The 27,891-nt window shown below is 38.0% G+C and overlaps 2 protein-coding genes across 3 annotated transcripts in view; both read right to left on the minus strand.

Moving 5' to 3' along the window:
- efnb2a (ephrin-B2a) overlaps positions 1-21,897 on the minus strand; it is a 35,420-nt gene extending 13,523 nt beyond the window's left edge. Inside the window, exons 1-2 of the mRNA XM_077579701.1 lie at positions 21,079-21,897; positions 10,731-11,014 (exon numbers count right to left, since the gene is read on the minus strand). Coding sequence (XP_077435827.1) covers positions 10,731-11,014; positions 21,079-21,191 — 397 coding nt within the window. The 5' untranslated portion in view covers positions 21,192-21,897. The remainder of the gene's footprint in view (positions 1-10,730; positions 11,015-21,078) is intronic.
- A 3,455-nt stretch (positions 21,898-25,352) lies between these two features.
- LOC144060277 (arginine and glutamate-rich protein 1-B-like) overlaps positions 25,353-27,891 on the minus strand; it is a 31,715-nt gene continuing 29,176 nt past the window's right edge. For both annotated transcript variants that reach the window (XM_077579648.1, XM_077579647.1), the window contains one exon: positions 25,353-26,604. In XM_077579648.1, coding sequence (XP_077435774.1) covers positions 26,547-26,604 — 58 coding nt within the window. In that variant the 3' untranslated portion in view covers positions 25,353-26,546. The remainder of the gene's footprint in view (positions 26,605-27,891) is intronic.

A 27,891-nucleotide genomic window follows, 5' to 3' on the forward strand; every position in this document is an offset into this window, starting at 1 on the left:
AAATCCATTTGTATTAGGATTGACCAATTTGGATTTTTTTTTTAAACCGATGCCAATTTCAACATCTGACTGAATAAAATTCGAACCCAATTAATAAAATACTTGATGAATAAAATAATTTGTTTTGGGGTCTTTTTATACTTACATCAAAAAATAGGTGAATTACAGGGAGAACAGTGAACTGTTTTATGATACTTTGTCCTTTAGTATTTGTTTAACTGAGAGAAAAATTGTCAGATTTTTTTTTTTCCATTGTGTGTGTTTGGTTTTTTAATATCTATTTTCGTCTTATGTGGGGATGTGCTAATGTGTCAGAAAAACAAAATTGGCCCATTTTTGCTGATTTAAAAAATGCCAACATCAGCTGATTAAATCAGGCAGCCGAATAATCGTCTGGGCCCTAATTATGATTATATTTCAAGACCCTCTTGGTCTGTCTGTTCTGTACTTGTAGTATACTGTCTCTAGCTGCTGCCAAGTAGGACTGCAGTTGGTTTGAGTGAAACGAGGGAAGAAGGAGAGCGAGGAGAGGGTGGGGAGTCGGTCTTGTGGTCTATCAGGTCAGTAACATAGAGGCTAACGAGCTGCCAGGGCTTAGCGGCTTGGCTTCCTGCCAGAGCGCAGTGGCCCGCATTTACTACATCTGCCTCCACCATCTTTGGACTCCTCCCTTCCTCTGCTCCTAGTCCAAGATCTCATTCTCCTTCACCTCCTGTGAACAACACCCCACCGTTACGAAACCCTTTTTACTTGTCACCCCTGCGTATCACGAATGTTCCCCTCCCATTAAAGGTATTTTCCCTGAAGATGTTTTTATTAGCACATTACGCGACAGATTTGAAAGATACTGATCCACGCTGATTTAAAAATAAATAAATAAACAAATAGACTCAGTTTTCTCGTTCTCCATTTGCCCTTGTCTTTATTTTTCTTCTCTCTGCTCTCTCTATTTTAATCTGGATCCCCTCGCTGTGATGGGAGCAGACAAAAAGAGCATGTTAACAAGGACTCCCTCCCTCCTATTCGCCATCCTCTTGCCCCATGCCTCTCTCACTAGCTGACCTGTAGCTTTCTAGTAGTGGCCCGGAAAGCACATTACAGACCAAGCCTGTGCTTCTGTGATTGTGTGTGCTTTTATAAACCTGTTAACACAACACGCAAGAATTTAACAATCTTGTTGGATGTCATTACTCAACATGTTGACTTGTGAGTGACTAACACCACGAGGGCATGTTTTTACAGTTGTGTTTATGGCATGGACCATTTGTGCAGACAGGTGCAAGGTAGTAACTGAGCAGAAAGAGTACTTGGGGTTTAACGAGGCAAAGTGCGATTTCTGCAGAAATTGCGTGGGAATGCTGAAAAGCTGAATGCTAAAATTTGAATGCATGTGCCTAATCATTTCAGTGAAATTATAATATATTTCCTTATATGATAGTCAGTTGGTATCGAACCATCCAATATACTAAAATGTGGTCCAAGCAGGGTTTGATGAGCCTAGGTTCTCCGTGGTGGGAGGCAATTGCTCTAAGCACTGAGCTAACTTGAATTGTTCAAATTCAGGGCTAATGGCGTATTTATTTTTGAAAAGTGTAATCTGATGTTGAAATCTAACATGCATTTAATAATTTCAGCGAAATTATAATTCAATTCCTGATTTGATAGTCAGTTGCTATACATGTATATCACTTAGCATAATGGCCATGGTTGGCTATATTTGACCTTCTGGTTACTGGACAATGCACTTTACTAACTGCGCCACTGAGCAGTATCAGACAGGTGGTAATGTTAAGTTGCATGTATGGAAGTGGACGTGGAAAGTGGAACTTAGAAAAAGTTCAATATCAGTCCTATTGAAAATGAATAGCAAAAAGGTTATACTGTATTTAACGTTAAACTGTGCCAATACTGTAAGTAATCTGAAATCAGACAACATATACCCCAGGAGGAGGGAATTTTTGAAGCAAGTTGGAATTTGAACTGTGTAAATCGAAAGAATTATGTGGGACTTATTGCATGGCAAAAAAGGTGTGGAGAATAAAAATCACAATACCATATGTGCAAATTCTTCAGCATTCCCACAATTACACTGTCAGAATCATATTAAGCCCAAAAATGGCAGGAAAAAGTACTTAAATTTAAGGGTTTGTTTTAAATGTCTTTGGTTCTGTTACATGCAGAGTAAAACATTTGTTGTGCCAGGCAGGCCAGACTTAGATTTAAAGATAATGTGGTTGTTGAATGGGCTCAGGCTGGAATCCTCATTGCTGGGGTACATGATCGTAAAAGTGGACCTGTTTCATGCAAAATCATCCTAAAGTGATTTACGAACAGGAAGGACAAGATGAAGGACAGGAGGGTGCAAAAAAGAGAAAATAAAAAATAGCAAACCACTAGTCTACTATGTTTTGCAGGCAACTGGTGATAGATGAGGAGGACCTCTGAAGAATGTTTTTTTTTTAAACTTCCAATGTGGTAGGAGGTTTAGTGATTGGAAATTATATACATGCATTCATGCGCACACACAATTGTGGGGGGAAAAAGGCCAGGAGAGGTCATAAGTAAAAAATAAAAAAATAAAAAATCCCCCAACAGCTCTAAAACGGCCATTTCATATTTTGACTGAAGTGCTCTGTAGCTATTTGTACCTACAACATGCAGTGAAACAAAAAAGGAGGTGAGAGTGAATGATTCAGTGAACAAATCTTTTGAACAAGTCATTTTAATGAATTAATTCTAATGATTCAGTTCACTTAAAAGAACTGCAATGCCCATCACTACTTTCTTTATTAGACGCCTGTAAAACCAACAACATAAAATCTTGATTACACTCGCTACCCTCGCCCTGCTATTCTTGATTTAACATCTTTAACTTCATTTTCTGCATTTATTAAACTGAAAGAGTGGGAAAGAACAGTGTGTTTAACCAGACAGTCAATTGTGAGATGCAATTTTAAATGCCTAATGCGCTAATGTGAAATAACTCCAGTGTTTACTGCCAGATCTAATTGAAACAGTTAAGATAACATTTAAAATGTAATTGAATTTTTCTCACAAGAGAGTCTGAAGCAACCCTGCTGTTGACTTGACAATGAATAGAAAACCACAATCAACACCATAAATTTTAGCTTGTTCTACAAATAGCTTCATTATGTGGGTTATTGGCAAATGAACACTGGAATCTATTTTGCTTTCATTGTTGAATTTTGTGGATTTTATTCACAGCCCTCAAAGTGGAAGAGAACAAATGCAGTGCTATGAGACAAAGGGATTCAAGAAATACAGATAAGCAGAAAGACAAATTGTGTTGCACATTGGACAGAATTATGTTGTGTTACAGGAAGATCAAACCAAGAGAGACAAAGACAGCTCTGATCTAAATACTAAGCGTAATTGCCGTCCGTAGGGTAGCGATGGAGCGTGAAGCCATCATCTCAGTGCTGGGGTTATAGCCTGGTTAATGCCCGTCACAGCTCTTTGCCAAATCACCTGTGACAGGGGGCGCCTTAGCTCTCAGGGATCCCAATGACCCTTAGGAAAAGGCAAGGCCAAAGATGGGGCACTTAGCAAATATCAAAGCTGTCTAATGACTATTGCTACCAATCACCTCAAAAGGTATTTCAAGGTCTACATTTGTCAGTTATATGCTTAATAATATAACAATTTACTACTCTTATATCAGTCTTAAATCCAATAATTAGAGATTTTTCCCTCAAATCTACCACCACCAAATACAATTAATATAATTTGTTTGCTCATGTTCATAATTTGATAATGAAACCTTTAATTAGTTGAAATTCCTTATACTACGTAATATATGAACATATAATTATGCGTACGTACTGTATACAGTAATTACATAATCTTTGTATTCTTTATATTGTATTAATTCATTATATTGTTATTAGGGCTAGGTGAGTACCGATACCAGGCATTGATACCAGTCTTATTTTAAGTTATCGGTACTCATGACAGTGGCCGATATCAGTAGCAGCCGCCATCTTGTGGCTATTTTATAATAAAAAATGCTCTTAATGTCATGCAATCTAAACATAAGGGGTAGGACTAGATACGTTTTTAAATTCTTCCTACTTCCTTTTGAATATGTAAACTATTTTCTTTCTTCCTATTCTTGTTTTTTCTTTCTTCCTATTCTTGTTTTTTCTTTTTACTTCAACTTATATTTTATACTTGTAATGTGTTGATGTTTTTCTATGTTTATATGTTCAATGAACCAACCAAATTTCCAGGAAAATTCTATATTGAGATATATTTATAGGCCTTTCTTTAAAATGATCTGTCACTGTTCTTGGGGGAAATTTTATGTACTAGTGGTATCGGTATCAGTGATTACTCAAGTGCTGAGTACTCATGCTGATATCAATCTGATTTTTTTTTTAATTGCGCATCCCTAATTATCATATATTCCTTATTTACTCATATTATGCTTATATTACAATTCAAATGGTCAAGCTTGCAAAATAGGGCTGATGTTTTCTTTTGACTGAAACGTGATTACGTTGTATTTCTCTGTCTGAAAAGCACTGTATTTGCTCTCTGACAATCTATATTTTCTTTTCTTTCTTTTGTGTCCTGTTGTTTTTAACTTCTGTCACTTGACTTCCCTGTCTATTTCTTTCTATATGTCTTTCACAGACCTCTCTATCTTGTGCTTTTATGCTCATGTAATGTAATCTTATATACAAGGTTCTCATCTTGGGGCCATGCTGCCGCAAACTATCACATCAAATTCATTTACTCCCAACTGGAGCAGCAAGCGTGGCCACTTAAAGACACATTCACAGACACGGGCATGCATGAAAGCACATCCTGCACACTTGTAGGCACAGTGACAGAAATATCTGCAGACATGAAGCTGCCTGTTGGACAGATGCAACACAACATGTGTCAAGCAGCCTGCGCACACACACAGAAACAGACAAATCACTGATTTATTTTTAGCACAGCAAATAGACTTGAATGTCTTTCAGTGAGATGTTGACACAAATACAGACATACTTCATATTTTTGAATCAATATGCTTGAATTGATTGTGTAGGTTTATCCATGTAATATAAGTCTAGCCTTTGCACAGTTTATCAACATAAAGCAGTGCTAATCCAATTGGCTGAGATCCAGATCTTTTGAATTGATGTGGGTTCCTTGGCAATTGAGAGAGGACATGGAGGATTAAACGCTGGTTAATTAATTATGTATCCAGTGCTCGCTCCAAAAGACTAATCAAATCCTTGCAGTAGATCTTGAGTGTGAGCTGCAGAAAATGGACACTCAAATGTGTATATATGCCCACGTTTTTTTCTTCTTGTTGTTTTTTGTTTAACCAGGTCACTGAATATGCTTCAAATATTAAACACCCTTACACAAAAACATGATGTTGTCTCACAAGCAATTACACCTACAAGCAAAGCTTGGAGGTTACACTCTGCACCTTCTTTTTCTTCTTCTCCCATCGTCTCATGCTGCTCAGTGGCGCAGTTGGTAAAGTGCATTGTCCAATAACCAGGAGGCCGTGGATTTGAATCCCACCTTCGACTGTACTTCGCAAATAAATCCATGGCCATTATGCTAAGTGATGTACATGTATACTATCATATTAGAAAAGGCATTATAATTTCACTGAAATTATTAAATACATGTTAGTTTTCAGCATCAGATGACACTTTTCAAAATAAATAAGCCATTAGCCATGAATTCTAACAAATCAAGTTTGCTCAGTGCTTAGAGCAATTGCCTCCCATCACTGGGAACCTGGGTTCAAACCCTGCTTGGGGCGTATTTTAGTACATGGTTGATACCAACTGAGTATCATTTCAGGAAATAGATTATAATTTCACTGAAATTATTTCAGCACATGCATTCAAATCATAGCATTCAGCTTTTCAGCATTCCCATGCAATTTCTGCAGAAATTGCACTTTGTCTTGTTTTTATTATTATTTTCATTTTTGCTAAACTTTTCTTTGCAAAGGCTGGAGCTTCTCCAAATCAACAAAAGGATAATCACTGACTTCACAGTGTAACATCATAATTCAAATGCAGTCAGATGCAACAACTGCAGAGTTGAAGCGAGAGGTAGACTAAAGAGGCAATTAACAGAAAAATGTGACTCATTCCAAAAAAAGAAAATTCTCCTTCTTTCTTTCTTCTCTTCAAGCTATACATTAATATTTTTGAAAAATAGATGTTAAATGAGGAACGTTTGCATGGACTAAAAAGAAACAGTTATTGAAAGCCCTGTTTTCATTTCAAACAGACCGACGCAGCAAGCAGGTGCATTTAGTGTGTATAGCACATTTACTGTATAGCTACAGTAGCTAGCGCCAAGAGGATATTTCTTGTTGTCATAGTAAACATGCATCTAAAATGTGTGTGCACAGAGAAGCTGCCTCAAGCTGCACCTCAAGCTTTGGGACAATCAGCACCATCAGTGTCTCACATCTGTTTCTCTGGACATGTGCCTTAATCTACGTGTATACAGTATGTGATGCTTCTTCATCACCTTCTCATTCATGTTCACTAGGGTCAGCATATTTTCATTTCCAAAAAAGACTTAAATTATACGGTATGTGTGAAGTTTACTCAAAGATGCCATGCATTATAACTATTTTAACGCATGCCTCGTGTATGTATCAAACCCACGCCCTCCGGTTTGTGAGTGCAGAGCATTACCACTGAGATAAATTGCTGGGCCGCAGTGTTAAGTTTGACAAGAAATTTTAATTTAGTTTTAGTTATAGTTTTTTTCTAAAATTAATTAAAGTTTCAGACATAATTTAGTAATCTGATTGTATTATAATTTCAACCCAATTTCAGTACAATAATAAAATAAAGTAAAGCAATTTTAGTCGACAGAATTGACAATTTAGTCGATGTTTTTCTTCAGCATACATTTCAACTTTTATACAGAAAATTATAACACACCTATTTGTAACTGTAGTTCAACACACAAGTCACATTTAACACAACAGTGTCTTGATTAAACTTTGTTTCAATGAAACATGTTGAACAGACAATAATATGCTGTCTGACAACTCAGTTTTCCCCTAAAAAATTTTTTTTTAAAAGTGCAGAATTGCCTGAGAATAATCTTACAGCTGCACAATATATGGAAACATGTTTGAACATTAGATGAAGTGCAGTGAACAGTTTCTGAGTGGTTCATTCTCTCATTCTCTCGCTCGTTCGTTTCATTCCTTCTTCTGATTGGATTTTATAAATTTTTGTCACTGCGTTCTTTTTGTTTTAGTCATTGATGAAAATGTCAGGCAATTTTATTGTCATCGTCTCAATAAATGGCTTGTATTTTAGTTTTCGTTTCATTTTTGTCTGGGGGAAAAATTTCATTAAAAAAAATGATGAAAAATTTTCATTGACAAAATTTACACTGCTGGGCCACCAATACAGCTTAGTATTTGAATACTCCGTAAGTGAGGTACGTTTTAGAAAAATATAATAATTTTTTAATGTATATTAAGAATAACATGAACACACAAAGCCCGACTTTCTTTTTTCCTACAACCCTTTTTCCCCCCAACACGGTGCACTCAGCCTTTGTTGTGCAATGAAAACTGGACATGTTCATGAATTTAATCATTGATAATGAATTGAATAATGAATTTCATTTGTAATTTCAAAACAGACTCACCTTTACAGGCATCTTATTTTCTTCACATAGAAGCAATTTCCCGCTTAGAGGTTTAGAAACTTCTCGCTTACAGGTTTAGTTCTGCTCACCAGCACCAACTCAAGCAGCATTGGTTTGCGAGGCCCCGTGGAGGGAATTTTGCTGATACGCCAAGGACATACAAATAATATGCTATTTGAATTTTGCTCTGCAAAGTGCACAAACTATTTTCGAGTACACCGAATTCTTCAGAACATGCTGGTCAACATTCAATTTAGGTTTTTCACGAAAAACGGGGAGTAAGTGTGGAAAGAAATCCCAGAACGAATGCGGAAAAAAAGCTAAATATAAAAAAAATATATTGAAAAGAAAATGAACCCAAAAAAATCATGAACTTGCATCCACTCTAGTTTAAATTTTTAAAATCACCTCCTGATGGTAGACATGACTTAGTTGCGCTTCTACTGCAACGTGAGAGGGCCTAATAATTTTATGCCGATTTGGCAAGACAAACGTAGCATTTTAAGAATGTTAAAAATTGCACAAAATAAATTTTTGCACTTAATGTTGGTTTGCTGTTCAGCAGTTTTTTGCTGTCCTTGAATGGTAATTTTTATGTGAGTGTCATTTGCAAGGATGCAAAAAAAAATCACAGAATGCGGCTATTTTGTTGTTTGCGTCAAACCCTTGGATGTTGGGTTAGGATCTTTCATACACGGATATTTCATACATGTATTGAGAAATGTATGATGAAAAATGAAATATATTAACTCATTCACTCACAGCCATTTTCAGTGAAGCAACCCCCTTCGCTCCCGGCTGTTTTTGTAAGGCCCACAGAATATTGTGTTCTATTGCTATAAAAACATGTAACCTACCAAAAGAAAGATTAGAGTCTCTTCTTTCATCAGGAAAAAAAGTATATTTGTATCTGTTTCTGTTTTGCAGCAAATAGCATTAGAATATAGCTAAGTTTCATCATTATTCACAAACCTGTTCATCAAAATACTGGGAAAAGGAGCTTGTTGCAACACGCCCTGGCTGATCTCTTACACTCTGCTGCCACCTGTTGGTCGTTTTTTTGTAATAACTACCATTGCTTTAAGCCATCTCTTCAGGTCAGAAGCTGCATCAAAGCCTTCTGTATGCTCTAGCATTTAAAAAAACAACATAAAAAAACGTATAAATACGTTTTGGGGAGTCCATGACAAAGTATTAAAAACGTATTTATATGTTTTGGGGTTTTGATGAGTTAAGAGCACGGCTTTTGCAAATATTCAGATATTTTATCCATATTTGAAATTGCATTTTTGTCATACATCTGGTTAAGAAGTGTGTGGCCCCCAAGTAGCACTAATGAAATTAAGTTGCCATCCATCAAATAGCCCAACTAAGACACTTGTTTGGTTTAAGAGAAGCCATCTTTGCCAAAATCTCTACCAATAATTAACTGTAAAGATGTTTTCCCTGAAACAACTACTATTCGTATGAGCAAGCTTGGGGAGTAACGGAATACATGTAACGCCGTTACGTAATCAGAGAAAGAGAGAGAGTTAGCGACAGAGCGTGCGACTGGGACTAATGGTGTCCTCCACACACGAGCAGTTTGAAAAAGCTTCACGGACGGGAGGAGGAAATGGCGACCAGTATTCACTGGAACTGGAGCGAAAGTTTGAGCTGAGAGTCCAGCGGCATGCTACGCGCTGTAGCTTCTTGCTATGTAGCCCGCTAGCCTACAACCATAATGAGAGTTTCACCTTCCAAACAAATCTTCCTCCCACCAATTCATTATTTAAACATTGTACACAACATATAGACTGCATATATATATACTGCGATTGGCTGGCAACCAGTTCAGAGTGTACCCCGCCTACTGCCCGGAGCCAGCTGGGATAGGCTCCAGTGCCCCCCGCGACACTTGTAAGGACAAGCGATTAAGAAAATGGATGGATGGATGGACACAACATATACACGGCTTAACTTGTGACTGGGATAAAAGTTAATTTTGCAGTTGATGTCACGCATCTATCTATCTATCTATCTATCTATCTATCTATCTATCTATCTATCTATCTATCTATCTATCTATCTATCTATCTATCTATCCATCCATCCATCCATCCATCCATCCATCTATCTATCTGTCTGTCTGTCTGTCTGTCTGTCTGTCTGTCTGACTAAGCTGTGAGGTGTGGTTGCTTTCAGTGACAGTTCAAAAGCAGCGTATGGCCCAATCAATCAATCAATCAATCAATCAATCAATCAATCAATCAATCAATCAATCAATTAATCAATCAATCAATCAATCAATCAATCAATCAATCAATCAATCAACTAATCTATAGCCTACATGCTTTTTAATTACGCAAGGATTTTTGCTATTTGTAGGCTGCCGGGATCCCTATGACCCCCGAAAATAGCAGGGGAGCATTGTATAGAATATATATTGTGGTGATATTTATTTGTAATTTCTCTTAATGAGTAATCCAAACGTGGTAGTTATGGTACTTGGATTACATTACTAACTACATTTTTTAGCAACTAAGTTGTAACTGTAATGGAATACATTTTAAAAGTAACCCTCCCAACCCTGCGAATGTGCCCCTGTACATGTTGTTCAGTAGGAAATTAGCACAAGTATTAGGTAGGAGGTTTCTAAACTCACTCTTAATTAATTGGTGAATTACACATTATAACTGTACCTGTATATTGATTGGATTGTTTGCACAAATGGTTTCCCTATGTAAAGACAGCACTTCTTTTTCTCCATCCTTCTAGAGACTAGAGAGTAAGAAATATTGCCTTCCTCTACAGTGACAGCACACAGATGGCGGTGGCAGAGCCTCACAGATGGTCTTATCTTCAATACACCCCCCTCTGCACCACACAGATGGTTCAGTCCACCTCCCATATGACAACCCAGGAGGCCGTCACTAAACCCTATCAAAACTTCCCAGAGGATGTTAGTACATCGCAGGTAATCAGCATTGGCCCCAAAGAATGTGGAACTATCAACTAGTTGGTCGCCTTGAAGAAACATTTAAAGGGACATTCATGATCACAGCGCTGATATCATTCATACTTACAGATGATGTAATAGTCTTTTCCCCTGGAGAACTCCAAGCCCCATAGGTTGGGGCTAAACTCCTGAAATTTGAGGGTGAACTTTACATCCTGATCAGGCTTGACACAGTTGAGGAGTGGTGTGTCCGCCTTGGTAATGGTGCAGCTCTCCAGCTGCTCCCTGGGCACCATGTACACCTTGTAATACTCCACTCCCTCACCCACTCCGCCGTCCACTCGGGGGCACACAATGTCCAATTTATCCCCAACCTGAGGGTAGAGTACCACACCTTGTCCTGGCACAAATCTGAAAGAAGAAATGTAGGACAGAGAGTTAGTGTAATGAACTTGTTTATAAATCATCAGCATCAAATACCAGTATTGTAATTGGTGCCTCAATTTTCAATAAATGTAATAGTAAAAGTTCTGATAGATTGATGCAAATGTGCATGTTTAAATACAATAACCCCCATAAGTGAAAACAAGTATACATCAATTATATTCAAAATAGTTTGCAGATAATAACAAAAATTAAGCAAAAAAGTGCCAAAAAACACCACAAGCGAGCAATAACAAAACAATGAAAAAAAGAAAAGCCTTTCTGTGTGAGGCAACATTTCGACAACAGCAACAGTAGCAGGAACTCATCGTCAGGAAGCCTGGAGGGCTTTGTCTGGGAGTGTAATTGAATTTCCCTAAATATTTCCCAAAAGTAAAATAATAGCGCCATTTAGTCTCAAGTCTGGTGAGGCCCTGCAGCATTCTGACGATACACATATTCTCATGCACGTTCAAAAGTTCAGCTTGAATTGAAATTGAATCTTTATTTGCTGTATACCACGCTTAAATCAAACAAATAGACATTGTTACCCACAGATGCTGGTAGAAACAACTCAAAAGCAATGCCTTTAGTAAAAGACACATAAAAAAAAACATGGTTAAAGGAAGATACTGTTGTGTGTCATCGAGGGCAAGAGCGGCTAAAAGCTATGATGATGATTTTTAGTCACATAAATAAATAAATAAATAAATGACCCATCCAATAAGTCCACACAAAAACACAAAACAGCAATATTTAATAAATAAAATAAAAAATGAAATAAGATCTACATGCACACAAGTAAACAAGTAAAAAATTCAACAAAAAAAAAAAAATCTCTCTCTACATGAAAACACATTTATGGCCTCACATTTTTTAGCCATGCGTGAATATGCACAGAAAGAAATCAGCACAAATAACATAACATCATTTAACATGCTGTATTGTTAAATCAAGGAATTGTGTGTATCAAATCAAGGCGCACATTTAAAATGGAAAGCCATAAGGATCTATTTTCCCCATAGACAAATGCTGAAGATGGAGTTTTGGAAAGGCTGCACCATGGCTGAAGTTTTCAAAATTCTGCCTTTCAAGACAAAAATGCACTGTTTGTGTTTGTTTTGAAAATGTCCATAAATGTGTGGAAATGGCATAAAAGATGTATTTTAAATACTGTTTACTTTTGAATACATTATTGTATTCATTTATTCTATACCCCCAAATTTATCAGATGCTCTGGACACTGTTTTTTTTCATTTTTATTTTATTTTTAAGTTGTATAATTCAAAATTATTTTTGCTGTATTTGCAGGGTTTTTCCTGTGTACAAAATTCAGAGGCGGCTACCTCCATCTCATTTGCTCACCACCTCCAGCCTAAGTGACAGCTAATGAATGAATGCTTTAATATGATAATAGTCATACTCTTATTGGAACTATTATTCTTATCATTGAAACGTGGAATTATTGTTATTATATGTTGCCTGTAAAAAATGAAAGCGAGTCAGTTGAATTTACATAACTCCAAATGTGTTCATTAGTCGTCATAGTTTTGATGCCTACAGAGAATCGACAATGTACAGCCATGAATAGAAATCAAAAGTATTGAATGAGAAGTGCGTACAAACTTTTGGCCTGTACTGTGTGTGTGTGTGTGTGTGCGTGTGTGTGTGTATGTATAGATAGATAGATAGATAGATAGATAGAGAGAGAGAGAGAGAGAGAGAGAGAGAGAGAGAGAGAGAGAGAGAGAGAGAGAGAGAGAGAGAGAGAGAGAGAGAGAGAGAGAGAGAGAGAGAGATCAGGTGGCGATGAGCTGGCAAGAACCAAACTGATAATGTGAATCACTCAAAGGAGCTCTCCACAATGTCATTCTCGGGGGTTTGTGAACTCACAACTACCACGATAATTCAGCTTTCAGGCATGTTTAGGGAATAGCTACAAAAGCATTACTGTGGACTGATCACAAATTGCGTTTTCCTGCAGTCTGAAATGAAGACAAATACATTTATTATTTTTACCTTTAAAACTGGAATGGAATTAAATGATTGTAACTATGTGATTTAATTTTGACGGATCAAAGTGTATAGCTTCATAAATGTTATTTTTGTACCTTGTGGAAAGTGGATGACGCATTTAAATGTCTCTCTCTCTCTCTCTCTCTCTCTCTCTCTCTCTCTCTGACTATTGTCATACAAAAGCAAACCCCGCAATGTGTGGCAGGGAACTTGTGGTAAGGCACAGACAATTCATAATTAACAACAAGCACACAATTAAATTGAAGGAGGTTCCACACTCGTATTCCACACCTTGTCTTTATCACTCATCTATTATATGCGACTTGCAAATGAACACATACAGAACTTAACATTCTTTTCTCTATCCCTCTCTAAAGAGCATGCATCATCGTTTTGTTGCTTCGGGCAATCACATGTGTGCAAGTACACATGTGCTTGCACGCAACTTACACACTGAGGACAAATACAGTCAAGCATAACAGCTAAGTAGGCCGAGTGGATATTTTTCCTGCCCCTGAGGACACACTCAGTAGCAAAGTAGTGATGGACACAGCGGGACAAAGAGAGACAGTATGTTGTCTGGGGAAAAAAAGAAAATACAGGGAGTCCTCGAGTTACGTCGCTTTGACTTTACGGCGCCCGTGCCTCGTCCGTGGGACTTTCTTTTGCATTAATTTCTCACAGTAATCAGGCCATTTTAAAGTTATTTCAAGTTGTGTTGTTGTTACCTCCAGTAACGGGCATCCATCGAGCAGGTCAGCTCACCATCAGGCGCTGTCAAGGCACGGTCTGTGATGCGCATGCGCAAAATATTGGCCATCTTGTTCGCTAACTACGCCAACAGGTCAAAACATGTTCACACACACAAAATGAAACAGACATTGCGAAAGGTACAGGACAGGTGCATTTTAATCAAAGCAGTTCTGTACCCAAGCATATCTTGTACGAATAGAAAAGATTTTGACACATACTGTAATTATAGTTTTCTGTGAGAGTGGGTATGGTTTATTTTTATTGTATTTTTTATTTACTTGCAATTGACTTATATATTTTTTGTGAATTATTGCTATTAGTTTTGTAGTTATTTTAGTTTTACAGGCTGAAGTGTTTTGTGTACTGCGCATGTCATGAGCGCAGAGGAGAGAGAGGTGTAACCGAGCGAGCCTTGTTCGAGAAGAGAGTTAAATAAAAGAGAGACGTGCTTGAATCCTGTCCTGCCGTGTCTGGTTAATTTAGCAGGAAGACGCCAGAAAACATCAACTCAAAACTATTTGTAGCCCTCCTTATACCCAGCCTCTGGAAACGACTAAAACATCTTAGGGTTACAACAGCATAGGGGTTGAGACTGGGTGAGGGGTGGGGGTCATTTAAAACACACACACTGCAGACTTACTGTAAAGTATAACAATGCAGACTCACTGGAAATGTAATGGGGTCAAAAGTAAAACGTTCATCTTTAAAATGTATAGGATTAAAACTAACCTAGTTAGTTACTTTAAAATTCATCAAGAATCTGAGATAACATTTTTTCATGTATCATTATTTTACAAATGTGCACAATCATGCAGGCATTTAAAGGTATTTTGTTCTAGTGTGGTTGCCGTAGTTAGCGATCCAAGATGGCCAATCTTTTGCGGATGCGCGTCACAGATCGTGTGGGGGTCACAGATAGCGCCTTGACAGGCCCGTCACATTTCTGTGTTTAGGTTTCCATTAGCTGCGCTTTGCTGTCCGTCAGCAATGAATGTCCGTGCAGAAACACGAAATATTGGTTCTAGTGTTGTGCCAAAATAATTACCCCCGAAAAAATGTGCATCCCTTGCTGCGGGTATGCATGTTTTTCAATAAACGCATGAAAAAGACATATGTGTTTTTGAGTTTTAGAAGCAATGTTTTGTAACAAGAAAAATTATAATTATCGCAGATAAACAGAAGAAAAGCAAGAGCACGTTTGTATTCTGCAATGGACTCTAAGTGCATTCAATGACCATGCACTCAGTAGGAAATCTCAGAATGCATAGAAAAAGCTCAAACGACTGATGAATGTTAATGTTTTTTCGGTTTTCTTCCACATGTTTAAAGTTTAAGGTTATGGTTAGGGTTAGGAACAAGGAACATTTTTGAAAAATAGCCACTTTTATGTGGTAAAAGTTATAAGATCCCGCAGCAGGGAATACACATTTTTTCAGGGTTAACTACTTTGGCACAACACCGGCATCTTCCGGCTCGCGGAAATATGTTTTTAAACATTACTGTATACTGTATTATAAGTATTTTGATGTAAATATCGACTTTAACAGTGAAATCCGACTTAAGTCGAAATTCGCCAGCGTATGAACGGAACTTGTCCGTAACTCAAGGACTCCGTTTTAGGTTTAAATTAGATCTAGAGATTCTTGGCGTGTGAAGGATTTAAGTACATATATATATATAAATCACAACCTACTCACAAAGACATGACAGACCTAGATATCGACCTAGATATCGACCAACATCCTATGTACATTCAGGAGGGAAAAGGTCTTTGCTGATAAGAAATTTCAGTGCAAACTTTCCAATAATCATTCGGGGTGACAGACCAGTTAGCATGAATGCTATCTCGGCAGGAAGTGAGCAACTTGCAAGAGATCAAACATTTCCAGTGATACGCAGAGAAGCTTAATAACACGCTCACAGCAGACCAGCAAGAGCCAAAGAAAACTTCATTGTCTCATGCCGCCGTCTCTTTTTGATCCTGTTTTTGGCAAAGCCAAACAAATGATATCCTGTGTGATCCGAACAGCCCAAAATGTGAAACACATTCAAACTCTGCTTTAATTCTAAACCAAAAGAAGCTTACAGAAAGATATGGTATATTATGTACATCTTCACAAAGAAAAACTTAATAGTATTGTTTGGAGGGAAGTATAATAACAGCAACAAACAAGATAAAATTGTGAGAATGTGAGGTGACATCAGTGATGAATTTGTTCTGCACCTCCCTCATTGTGGAGCGGCTCCTCCCTTGCCTGTTTTTCAAAGTGTGGGAGTGTTACGCTTAATAATATTACTTGTCCCATGATCTCATTTCCAAGTCTTGGTCACGTTCATTTTGTTCTATTTCTGCTAAAGATTCACATGCCCTCCAAGTCAAAATATTTTTTTTCAGGTTCACAGAGAAACTATTAATTTATAACACTCATTCAACAGCCATTTTCACTGAAGCAACCCCCTTTGCTCCCGGCTGTTTGACTGAATTTTGACTGATTTTGCAAGGTACACAGAATATTGTGTTCTATTGCTCTAAAAACACTGAACCTACCAAAAGAAAGATTAGAGTCTCTTCTTTCATCAGGAAAAAAGTATATTTCTATCTGTTTTCGTTTCGCAGCAATTAGCATTAAAATATAGCTAAGTTTCATCATTATTCACAAACCTGTTGAAAACACTGTCAAAAAGAGCTTGTTGCCACATGGCCCTGGCTGATCTGATCTGACAAAAGGTGCTCTGTCCTGAGTTGTTCAACACATCTAGATGTAAATAAAAACAAATTAATAATAATAATAATAAATAACTTTTTTTATTAAAAAGATAAGAGCAATAAACAGATAAAATTGTGAGAATGTGAGGTGATAAATTTGTTCTGCACCTCCCTCATTGTGCGGTGGCTCCTTCCTTGCCTGTTTGATAGCACGAAATAAAAGCTGGAATTTTTACATTTTTGTGAGCTATTCATCTTTTGATCTGAAACCCAAATGTCTTCATTATGCAACAAAAGCAAATAACTTGACCTTGCTGTTCCAATACTTTTGGACCGAATTGTAGCCCTCTGTATCATAACTGAACTGAATCATGAGGTGGCAAGCGATTCCCACCCCAAGCCACACAGATCAAAACGATGAAGTTGCTGCACAATAAAACTCTTGTGTCTTTCTTTTATCCCTCTGTTTGTCTGCCATTTGTTGGGAAATTAAGATCATCTATAGGTGTCTCCAAGCGATTAACTTTGTCGGAGGAGGGGAAAAAAGGATGACTAATGATGATAAGGTAGCCAATCTATTGAGAAAATCACTTAGTCTTGTTGGAAACATACTTTCAAGAAATAGCTGGAGCATTAGACTCGATCTTTCAGCATTCTTTTGCCTAATTTGTATGTGCCGAATGGTGGTGAAAAGGTGTGTGACAAGGTCTGCTAGTCTGGGTTAGCATATGGAGACATGAAAGAGCATTTGCTCAAGTGGCATCTGTTTGTCTAACCACCTTTAGGTTTGATGTGGATGTGTGAGAAGTTTTTTTTCAGGGGGAGGAAAGTGGAGAAGAATGTTATCAAACAATTGATATCAAATGTTCTCAATTGTTTCAATTAAAGCAATTGAATATCGTGTTACAAAAAAACAACGGCCACCCTGGTGTTGTGACTTCGCCCGCCATTTTCTTCTTATAGCCTCAAATTGATATGAAAACAAAGCAGGAGGAGATGGCGAATATTTACAGCTGCTCAAAAGCAACTGTTTGACTCTGAATCCCAGCTGCAATGCAAGGTTTCATGAAGGCGATGGACAAAGAGGGCACGCCAAGGTATGGTGAAGGTTAAGCCTCAATTATTTGCAGCGCAGCGGCTTTCGCCCTCTGTTGGCCGAAGGGACGGAGGTCTTTATGCTGACTGTCACCCAATCCTCTCTTGTGCTCTCTGGCTCTGTCTGCACTCCCTTCACCTTTCATCCAGTAATCCAGGCCTACAGGATCTAAGCAGCCCGAGACATAATTACCCTCCTCTTCCCAAGGGGCCCCGATGCTTTCTTCTCCCGCTCTCTTTCATTCCACTTTGCGTTTTCTTGTTTTAATACATGACACTGATGATCATCTCTAACTGTCACCATAAAACAGACATATATCTATCTATGGCCCCTGCAATCGTAACACTCCGTCAAACACTGTATGTTTAATTAACTGATCTTTTCGATTCTCCATCAGAAAATATTCACCATTACTGCTGGCCAGCGTAGCTCCATTCAAGTAGCAGATATATTTTGGCACATTAGGATTTTTGGGTAAGTCATCATTCCAAACTTCAGAACCGAGATCCTCGTCACTCATTCATGATGGACCTGCGTCCCGAATAAGAAGTCTGACACCCCACCCCCCCGCCCCCCAACAACAAAGGAACCCACAGAGGTGCCCCCGTCATTGCCTGGTCACAAAGGGCCTTTGGGTTTATACGTAATCTCTTAATGAACTGTAGAGGAGAAGAGGGAGCACTCTTTTTACATAAACCATGTAAAGCAGGCCTCCCTTTTGTTTCTCCCTCCCAACTACAAAATGGATTAGAAGGAGGAGGCATGTGTGTGCGTGTGTGTTAGAAAGACTGTGGTTAGGAGAATGTTGGAGGTTGGGTGTTTCCTTTTTTTTTCTTGGGAGGTTCATGCATAAGGGCAGTGTGCTTAACAATAGGGTTTAATCGACATAGCCGTGGCCCTTGTGGATGGATTTTTTTTCTGTAGATGCACACATGTAGCATGCATGCAGAAAGCTATAGAGCCAGCCTTGAGTTTCCTTTATCCCCACCTACACAAAGCCATTAGACTGGCCTACAGCCTTCAGATTTCAAACGTTCATCCTTCTTGAATAGTCAAAGAGGCATAGTAAGACAAACTAAGAGAGACATAGCAAAAGCCACCATTTGGTCTGTGGCACATGTTGCTGACCTGCTTATTAGTGACATTCGAGTGGCATGAGAACTTCGCATTAAGCTCCCAAATTCAATAAGAAACTCAAACAGAGTTTGTCATATTTTTTTCTATTATTACTCCCAATTTGCATAAACGGCTTCAAAACTACGAAAGAGGATTAGGGCCAGTGAAGTGGGAGTTATCTTAGTCGATGAAAACGTATATTAAACCAATTAACATTTTTGAACCTCTGGGCGTTGTTAGTGTGTTTTTCCTAACCTATAAATTTAAGGCAATACTGTACTCTGTTATTCTTTTTCTATTGTTGCCATTAGATCCACAAGCATTTAAAGGGATAATACCCAAAACAGAATTCAGTCAATGATATCAAAGTTCGACCCTTTAGCCCTAAAATACACACAGGACAAAAAGAATGTGCACACGCATGCACTAATTCAGCGGAATGTTTGCTGCGTTAGTGGCAGTCGGGGGAGCTAAAATTCCAGGGTTGGAAAAACATCACATTTTCAAAATGAAAGTTGACAAGACACATAATTGTAATGCTCCCTCACAGATTTACAAAGATTTCCATCCATCCATTTTTTACATTGCTTATTGTGTACGGCGCTAGAAGAAAGTACTATTATACCAAACTATTAACTTTTTATTAACAACTTTGAAAAGCTACTACAGCTACTACGGATGAACTTCAAAGTGAAAGGTGCCAAATCAGTTGGAGAGTCAATGGCTGACCAGCCTCTGTATCTATAGAGCCGTTGGGACACAGTTGGCTGTGACAGGTGAGACTATAGAAGCCAAGTGTTCTGCCTGCAGAGCACAGACAAATACTCTCTCGCACTACACCAAAAACGTCAAAAGAAAGCATCTGTACAATTCAATTCACTTTCATTCATAGTCACTAAAAAATAGAGGACCATGTAAGAGCCAAATGGTCCCATTGGATACCTAAATAGCAAAGAAACAGTTTTAGTCTGCTGTAGATTGAGCTAAAGTCGGCGCTGTAAGTGATCATAAAAATGAGCAACCACAGACAACTAATCGGTACAAAAATACAAATACAAAAATTTGTTGTGAATACAAATTAGCTTTACTTGTGGATCATTTTGATTTGCTTGAATTATCAAATGATGTTCAGAGTAGACAGGCATTGTTTGTCACTGGTAAATTTTAAATTGGGGCTCACTAAAAACACAATACATATCTTTATCTCAAAAGAGCTGCATCCAACTCGCTGTATGGGGTCAGTAAATTGAAAGGTGCACATGGTATGTAGGAAAACATAAAGGAAGCTGTTAAGTTACTCCTCCATCCACATACCTTAAGTAATTTACCTACAACTAACCCAAACACACACACCACGCACACAAAACTTAAAATGCTCAGTTTTCCTGCACAGTGCACTCATTGTGGGACACAGCACATTTAGCTTAGGTTTTGTATCTAAGCTTAATTATTCCCGAATGACATCATGGTGGCTCTCGTAGAACGAGCACCAAAGCAGTCAAAAAAAGCGATGCAAAGTTTTCTTTTTTTCTGTCTTTCTTTCTTTCACCATTTTCCCGGTGCCTCCCTAAATTGGGCTAATACACGACTAAAAAATATTTGATTCTGACCAACTATAAATGAATTGGTGGCTATCATCAAGTCACATGCAATTAGTTAACAATGCGGGCACTGTGCAGTAGCTGGAATTGTTGAATGGCTTGGAGTGATGTTTTCTACCAAAACTAAGATGAACAAAAATTGAAAAACAGTTAATTAACTAAATTAATAACAACCACAGACAACAAACTGCTAAACATGCATTTAGGCTATACCGCTGTTTAACGTGCTTTACGGTGCGACATAACGCACGGCCCGCCGGGCCAAAGCCGACCATTGCAGCCCAAAATCACCCACCAGTCAAACAACCAACCTGCAAAATATGAGACATAATACAACGGATGTTTATCGTGTGATGTGATTAAAATGATCAGGTTGGAAGTTTTGATTATTTGTGTTAAGTTATTGCTCCATGATGTCATGCGCACAAGTCATTTACGTTCAAGACGCAACAAACCTGTAAAGGGATGGGAATACATTGTAATTTGTATTTATGTGTGTGTTCCAAAACCAAATACGCTATTTTTGTAAATTGACTTCTTTTTTTCTTCTTCTTTTTTTTTAATATACTTATTTAAGTTAGCCCATGTGAGCAACATTAAATTTGCGTTTTTAAAGAAAGCCTGTCTGACAGACTATCACTACCACTATGGCTCGTATACTCAGCGCACTGCTGGTGACTGCCCTACCTGTGTGTATTTGTGTGTGTGCGTGTGTATGCGTGCGTGCGCGTTTTGACGCGAGCGTGTGTGCGTGGGTACTTACTTGGTATTTGTTGTGTTCCAATAAATGGACTCCAAGATGAGCGCACGGCATAAGTGTACTTTGAAGACAAGAAGGAGAACTCCAAAATAATATCTCCACATCGACTCCCCCATGGTTTGGCTGTTTGGTGGTGCCTCCAAATGGGTGCACGATTTGTATCAAAAATAAATACACCTGTCCCCAAAAAATATTCGAACGAAAAGCGCTCTCGAATGGAAAAGGTGTTTTTTTTCGCTTTGTATCCGGGCCCAACAAAATGCACGCGGACCGTAGACCCCGAAGCGGTCTACAGCATCGTCGGGAGAGAGACCTGCTCCACAAAGCAAAAACGCATAGTTTATTCACAGGCGCTGCGTATTTTTCCCGATGGTCAGAGCGCGGCACTGAAAGCTGTCGCTATACATTCCTCAGAGTGAACAATTGTTGCTGGTAGAATGGAAAAAATAAATCCCCTTTGTCTGAGTCCAGCAATTCGCATCAAATCCAAAGCAGCGGCGGCAGCAGCAGAGTAAACCGGAGCGAAAACTAGCAGTGGAATGGAATGATATCCCCCCTTTCAGATGGCGCTGGTGGTAATAAGCAACAAATTGTGGCTAACAGTAGCAGGAAAAATGAAAAGGACAAAGCAATGATGGTCAAAATGAAGAAAATGATCAAACATGAGAATGAAAAATATCAAAAGAGCTGATATGAAAGTTCTCATAATAGGTCCACAAAAGAGCTGCAGCGGCCAAATGTTGCAGATCCGTTCCAAACGACCGCGGACGGCGTGTGGGATCGCTTATGCTCAGCTCCGAAACCTGGATAGAAAGTAACTGAGAGAACGCGAATGGATGTATTAGGTGGAGTCGGGTTAACTAAGGCTCCGCCCAAAGGCGCTGCTGATTGGTCCCTGGGCGGGGAAGTCGACACAAGTCTGCTGTCAGTCAAAGCAGGGCGACTGACTGGTTCAGTGAGTGCTGTGCCATGGGGGAGGGAGACAGGGGGTGGGGGATGGGGGATGGGGGCTTGGGGGGGAGACGATTTTACCCAATTTACGAATGTAAAGTAAATGATTTTCAAGATTAACATCATATCGGAGACAACGCCTCACACGTATAGACCAAATACATCCAAGTGATCTGCGTAAAAGTCTAGTCTCCACAATTGTACAAGGTGAACCAAAAAGCGAAAATAAAATACAAAGTGTTTAAGTTGCTTCTAGTCCCATAATCGGGGCCATGGGCAAAAAAACAAAACAAAACATTTTCCTGGTGAGTCGGGAGTCAGGACCATGTAACACAACGATGCAAAGTGTCTCCCATGGGAGTGCAATTGAGAGGAGAAAAAATGCACGTGATGGCAGGTCGAGTTTTTCCAAAAGGCAAGAGCGCCCACTAGCGGAAATGCTACCATGAAAGAATGCATTTTTTTAAGTATAGTTATAGACAGTTGTATTTCCGTGGTTGTATGAAGCTTTATGGGACTAAACTCAGCAAAATAAAGTACTAGATTTTGTTGAAAATAAGATGTTAATACGACAACAGCACTCGTTACACTTTTTAAAGTAATAGCATTGTTTTATACCAGTGGTTCTCAAATGGGGGTACATGTACACATGGGGGTACGTTAAGGCACTCCGGGGGGTACGTTAGATTTTAAAATATATTTACAAAGTATATTTAAATAATATATATATATATAAGTTCATAAAATGAATTTTATATTCAGTAGGCTATTCAATTTCAGTGTCCTAGAAACCCAGCATCTCCCCCATAACAGAATGGTTCAACCAAACTTGTCATATGCCACGAGAATCACCTGCCAATCACTTGAAAACTTTATTTAAAATCCAGTTAATTATTCCTTTTGAGAACAGAGCTTTACTACGATCCACAAAAGATGACACTTTATGTTGATTATAATTTGTATATGCAAAAAATCTTTATTTATAATTAAATTATTTCTTCCTTTCTTTAATTATCTTTTTATTTCCAAATAGTTCAAGAGGCCACATAAATACAAATAGAGTTCCAAAGTTTAATAAATCAGAGTCAGACAATGATGGCACAGCACTCGTTTTTTTTCTTTAATGACAAATGACAACAAATTTACATGGTAACTTTATTACATAGAATACTTTTACCTCGATATCAACAAGCAAGTTCTTTCAGACTAAAGATTGAAACAGCCCATGCTCACAGTCTTATTTCTACTTTGACGGTCTCGCTTCGAGACAAGACACAAACACACACACTGACACGCAAAATCTTTGTTCATGGTCGTCTATTAAAGACCGCAGCTCAACAATACGAACGTGTGAAAATGTGGCGTATTTTTAACAACTTAATTTGATCAGTGCCGTTTAAAGGCAGCCGCTGTGGATTGCGTTTGTTTGCCCAGCCAATAATTACGTTACTGACACACCAAGGAGATAATTTAGGAGTCCGTTGCCACTTGTCCTGGCCTGGAATAAACACAAATAGAGCCACAGGCTTGTTTGACGCTGAATTTATTCACAGAGGAATTAAAGGGAAATCGCACCAAATGTATTAGATTTTTAGAACTTTGATCCAACGTTTTCCCATTTTCCGTCTCCAGACCAACATTAAGACCTACAGTTTTAGTGTAATAAAACATATCTAAACCTGCCTTGAGTGCATTGCAACTTGATTTGACATTTCTTTTAAGTATTTATAATTTTTTTGTATAAGCTAATTGCAAAATTCTGCCTGCATGTGACAGTTGAGTAAAATACCTACTTATGAAGTCATTGCCATGAACTGAAAGTTGCCAAACTGTTACAATTTACAAGTTTGATTGATCTCCTTGCTGAACACGTCTTCATCCCATATGGCAAAAAGACAGCGCTCGGGGACATGCACGCGAACATTGCAGCATTTATATTATTTTTTAAATTAAATTAATTGAACAGCACTTTAATTTGAAATTTTGACTTATATCTACTCAGTTTCACAGTTGTGCATAAAGCTTTGCTGAATTATAATGAGCATTAATTTGAAAGCAACAACTGACAGCCATATGTTTACGCCGGGCTGGTTTCTGCTTCTCCAGCAGGTCGTTGAAGTGCGCGTGGCCTTCAAATCACACGAACACGCGTATGTTAAACCATGAATACACATACCAACAACAGTAATAAAACTTTTAATAGTTCACATCACACCTGCAACAGACGTGTGGAAGGAAATGTGAGTATTTAGCTTTCACCAGAGTTTTAAAAAAGAAGAAAAAAAAGTTTAGTAGCAAAACTGGTAGTGGTCTCGTCAGTTGTGCTTTTCCAGCTGTGGAGCTGGAGATGTGCCTTCAAACCCTAGGAGGGGCACTGCCCGGCTCAACTCCAACATAAACTTGCACCCGTATTGCAACTTACAATATACCAACAGTTTCTATAAAACCTAAAATATAGAGTAATCACGATTTCAAACATGGGTGTACAAAAAGTGTCTAAAGGGATACTTGACTGAGCTATTTTCAGCAGTAAAAAGTTATATTGTCCAGAATGAATTATGAATTATTATATGAATGAACATTATTTTTTGTATACAATTAATACCTTTAAAAAACATTTTTTCCACTTGCTGCCAACTGAAGATGTCACCCGTGCCGAGGAAGTAGGCAACGACCAATCATGGTCACCTGTTTTCCTCAGCACAGGTGACGTCATCTTTAGTCGGAAGCAAGTGGAAAAATGAGTTTTTAAAGGTATTGTGCAAAAGTTTTGTAGTTATCATTCATTCTGGACAAAATATTAACTTTTTACTGCTAAAAATGGCTCAATGAGTCAAGTATCTCTCTAAAGGTTTCATCGAAGAAACCATTTAACTTGCAAAACCTAAGTGGTTTTGCACTGCAGATATCTGTCAACAACAAATCCTACCTGCGTTATGTTGCAATCGAACGACGGTAAAATACAATTGTAAAATTACGTGGTTAAGGCATTTTGTGTTTCGGTACATTGGCGATGATATTGGTCAAGTGGATGCTGAACTGACAACATCAGCAATAATGCTGCATTCGAGGATGGTTGGAAGTTTTGACCTGAAAAGCGTTCGAGGCAAAAGTAAACAACCAAAATGGCGGATAGTGATAAATTGTTACCCTAATAGGTAACCAACACCCAGGGATCTAGCTAGGGAGCTCGCTAGCTAGTACCTGGGGCTAAAGCCAAACTGTGGCAGGATTTTTACTTTTTGGACCTGGATTTGCCACCTCTGAGCATAATTTAAGGTGATCGAAACCACACATTGTCTGATGTACAATAACAACAACAGTCAAAACGTCTCAATGGTTTTATTGGTTAATTCTTGTGACAGTTGAAAAAGCTACACGAGGAAACCCACATAAACCAGCATACCCACCTGAGGTCAGCTCGTCCGTCACTCACTCACTCACTCACTCACTCACTGACCTCAATCCATATCTTACCTGAATTTGGCCATCCTCTACCCTTCCAGACTTACCAAGGGATGCAACTTGCCAGGTAATTTACAATTACAGGGCTAAAGAACATAATTGATGTAGTTTGACATTTCGGTACCAAGTAAAAAAAAAAAAAAGGTTTAAGTTATTACTGTGACCTGTTCGATAATAGTGGATTGTTCTAAACATGAAAGAACGAGTGGGAATTAGCACATCACAGCAACGATTCACAAAATTACATCTTACAGAACTGTTCATTCTCCACTGCTCACAAAAAGAAAAAAAAATGGGGTCTAAGGGTTTGTCATAGACAGCTTGGGAGGGAGGCTTTATTTTAATGGTACTGAATGAATTCCAAGGAGGTAACAAGACCAGCAAACAAAACAAACGACAAAATGGGGGTGGTTGAAAAAAGAGAAGGAAATAATTATACTTTTCAAAGATCTGTTGTACTACATTTTCAAAGTATCATCAGAAAAGCCAAGGCCAGCTCCCAAGCTGCACATGACACTTTACAGTCATCTGAGTTAGACGTCACAATTCTTCTTCTTCATCATTGTACCTGCGTGTGTAGATGTAAGAGGAGTTACTCATTACACAAAGTTAAGACTTACTTTCGGGTAAAGGTGATGTTAAAGCATTCTACATCAAAAGTTCACATTCCCTAAAAAACTAACATAAAAAAGACAACAGCACAAACTGTTTTAGGTGCAGCGGTCAAGAAAAGAAACAGCGTGAGGCAAGGAGAAGTCAGGTCCATCAAGGTCTATCTGTTCTTCCTTGCCAGGAGGGAAGCTTTGGACCTTTAGATGGGTTGCAAGTTTAAACATGAGGTTACACCACTTTTTCTCTTCCTTCATTCAGCACTTCCAAAATGAAGCGAGCAGTCGACATGGGAGGACTGGATGAGCTGGATGGGGTTGAAAGGGAACGCTCCCTCCTTCACTCAGTGGCTTTGAGGGAAAAGGAGAGCTTGGGTCTGGACTTGCCCTTGCCCAGGATGATTTTTTGCTCCTCCTTCTGCTGCTTTTGTCGGTCCTGCTCCAGTTTCATGCGTTCCTCATGAATTTTTCTTTGCTCCTCCACAATGCGCAACTGATCTTCAGCCTGACAGAAAAATCAGAGTTGGAAACCATTACGACAGACAAGCGCAGAACTCAAAATTAACAAAAATATTGCATATGCAATTGAAACCAGAAGTTTACATATGTACATTACATATATATCTAGCAAAAGGGTCCTCAAGTCTAAAAAAAAAAATCTAAATCGAGATATTCATATATTCAAATTCTGCACTTAATTCCCTTTAAAATAATACATAATACATGTAAAGTACCTAAATAAAAAAAATAGACAAAGTTATTAAAGTTAAATGATCAAAAAGCATTGGAGTATTGAATAAATTCAAATGGTTACTTGATTACCCTTCGCTCCTTTTTTTGCACTGTTCCATAATTCTGCCATAGTTCAGTTACTGCGTTGAAAATTGGGGTAATAATTACATAGGTTCAATCAGTTCATTAATACCTTTACAAAAAAGGGCAATAAGAATAATACCTAAGGTTGGGTATCTGGATCATACACACACTAATTTTACAGTTAAAACTCTTGAAATTTGTTGATATAGTGAGTTTTCAGACAGCAGAGGTTATGTATAAAGTTAAAAATAATGTTACCACAAAATATTCAAAAAATGTTTAGAAAGAAAGATGGGGGGTTATAAATTAAGAGGGAAATACAACCTAAAAATTAACATTATTCGAACAAAGAGAAGAAGGTTCTGTATATCATTCTGTGGGGTGAAATTATGGAACAGTCTATGTGAGAATTTAAAACAATGTACAAATACAATTCAATTTAAAACTAAATATAAAAGTTATGTAATTACGAGATACAGAGAGAATGGGAGGGTAGCGAACCACTAAGTGATCAGGAGTGTTGCTGATTTGTTGACTACATATTTATGTTTACTATGGTTGGTGTCTTGTGTTTTGTTATTGTTTGCTTTTTAGATCTAGGTTGTGCTTTACTATCTTTTCTGTGGATTTATAATGATGAGCTCTCTTGAGTATTTATTTAATATTATTATTGTTATGGACTGGTTCATTATTAGTTACTTTTATGTTAATATATTTTTGTATTTTTTATTTATTTACTATTGACGTAAACTAAATGGAGAAGGGAGGGGATTTAATAAGTCTTGCGACATCTTCCCACTCCCTTTTGAATATGGAAAATTGTTAAGTGCGCTTTGTTGAAAATTTTCTGTTTTGTAGTTATTTTATTTTGTTGTTGTATGTTTATTATTGTTATTGCTTTGTTTTTATTCTTTTTCATGTTCAAATAAACTCAAACTTACATACATTTTAATGTTGGCAGGTTGGAATCCCTAGT

Source organism: Vanacampus margaritifer, chromosome 11, assembly GCF_051991255.1.
Source record: "Vanacampus margaritifer isolate UIUO_Vmar chromosome 11, RoL_Vmar_1.0, whole genome shotgun sequence".
Classification (NCBI taxonomy): domain Eukaryota; kingdom Metazoa; phylum Chordata; class Actinopteri; order Syngnathiformes; family Syngnathidae; genus Vanacampus; species Vanacampus margaritifer.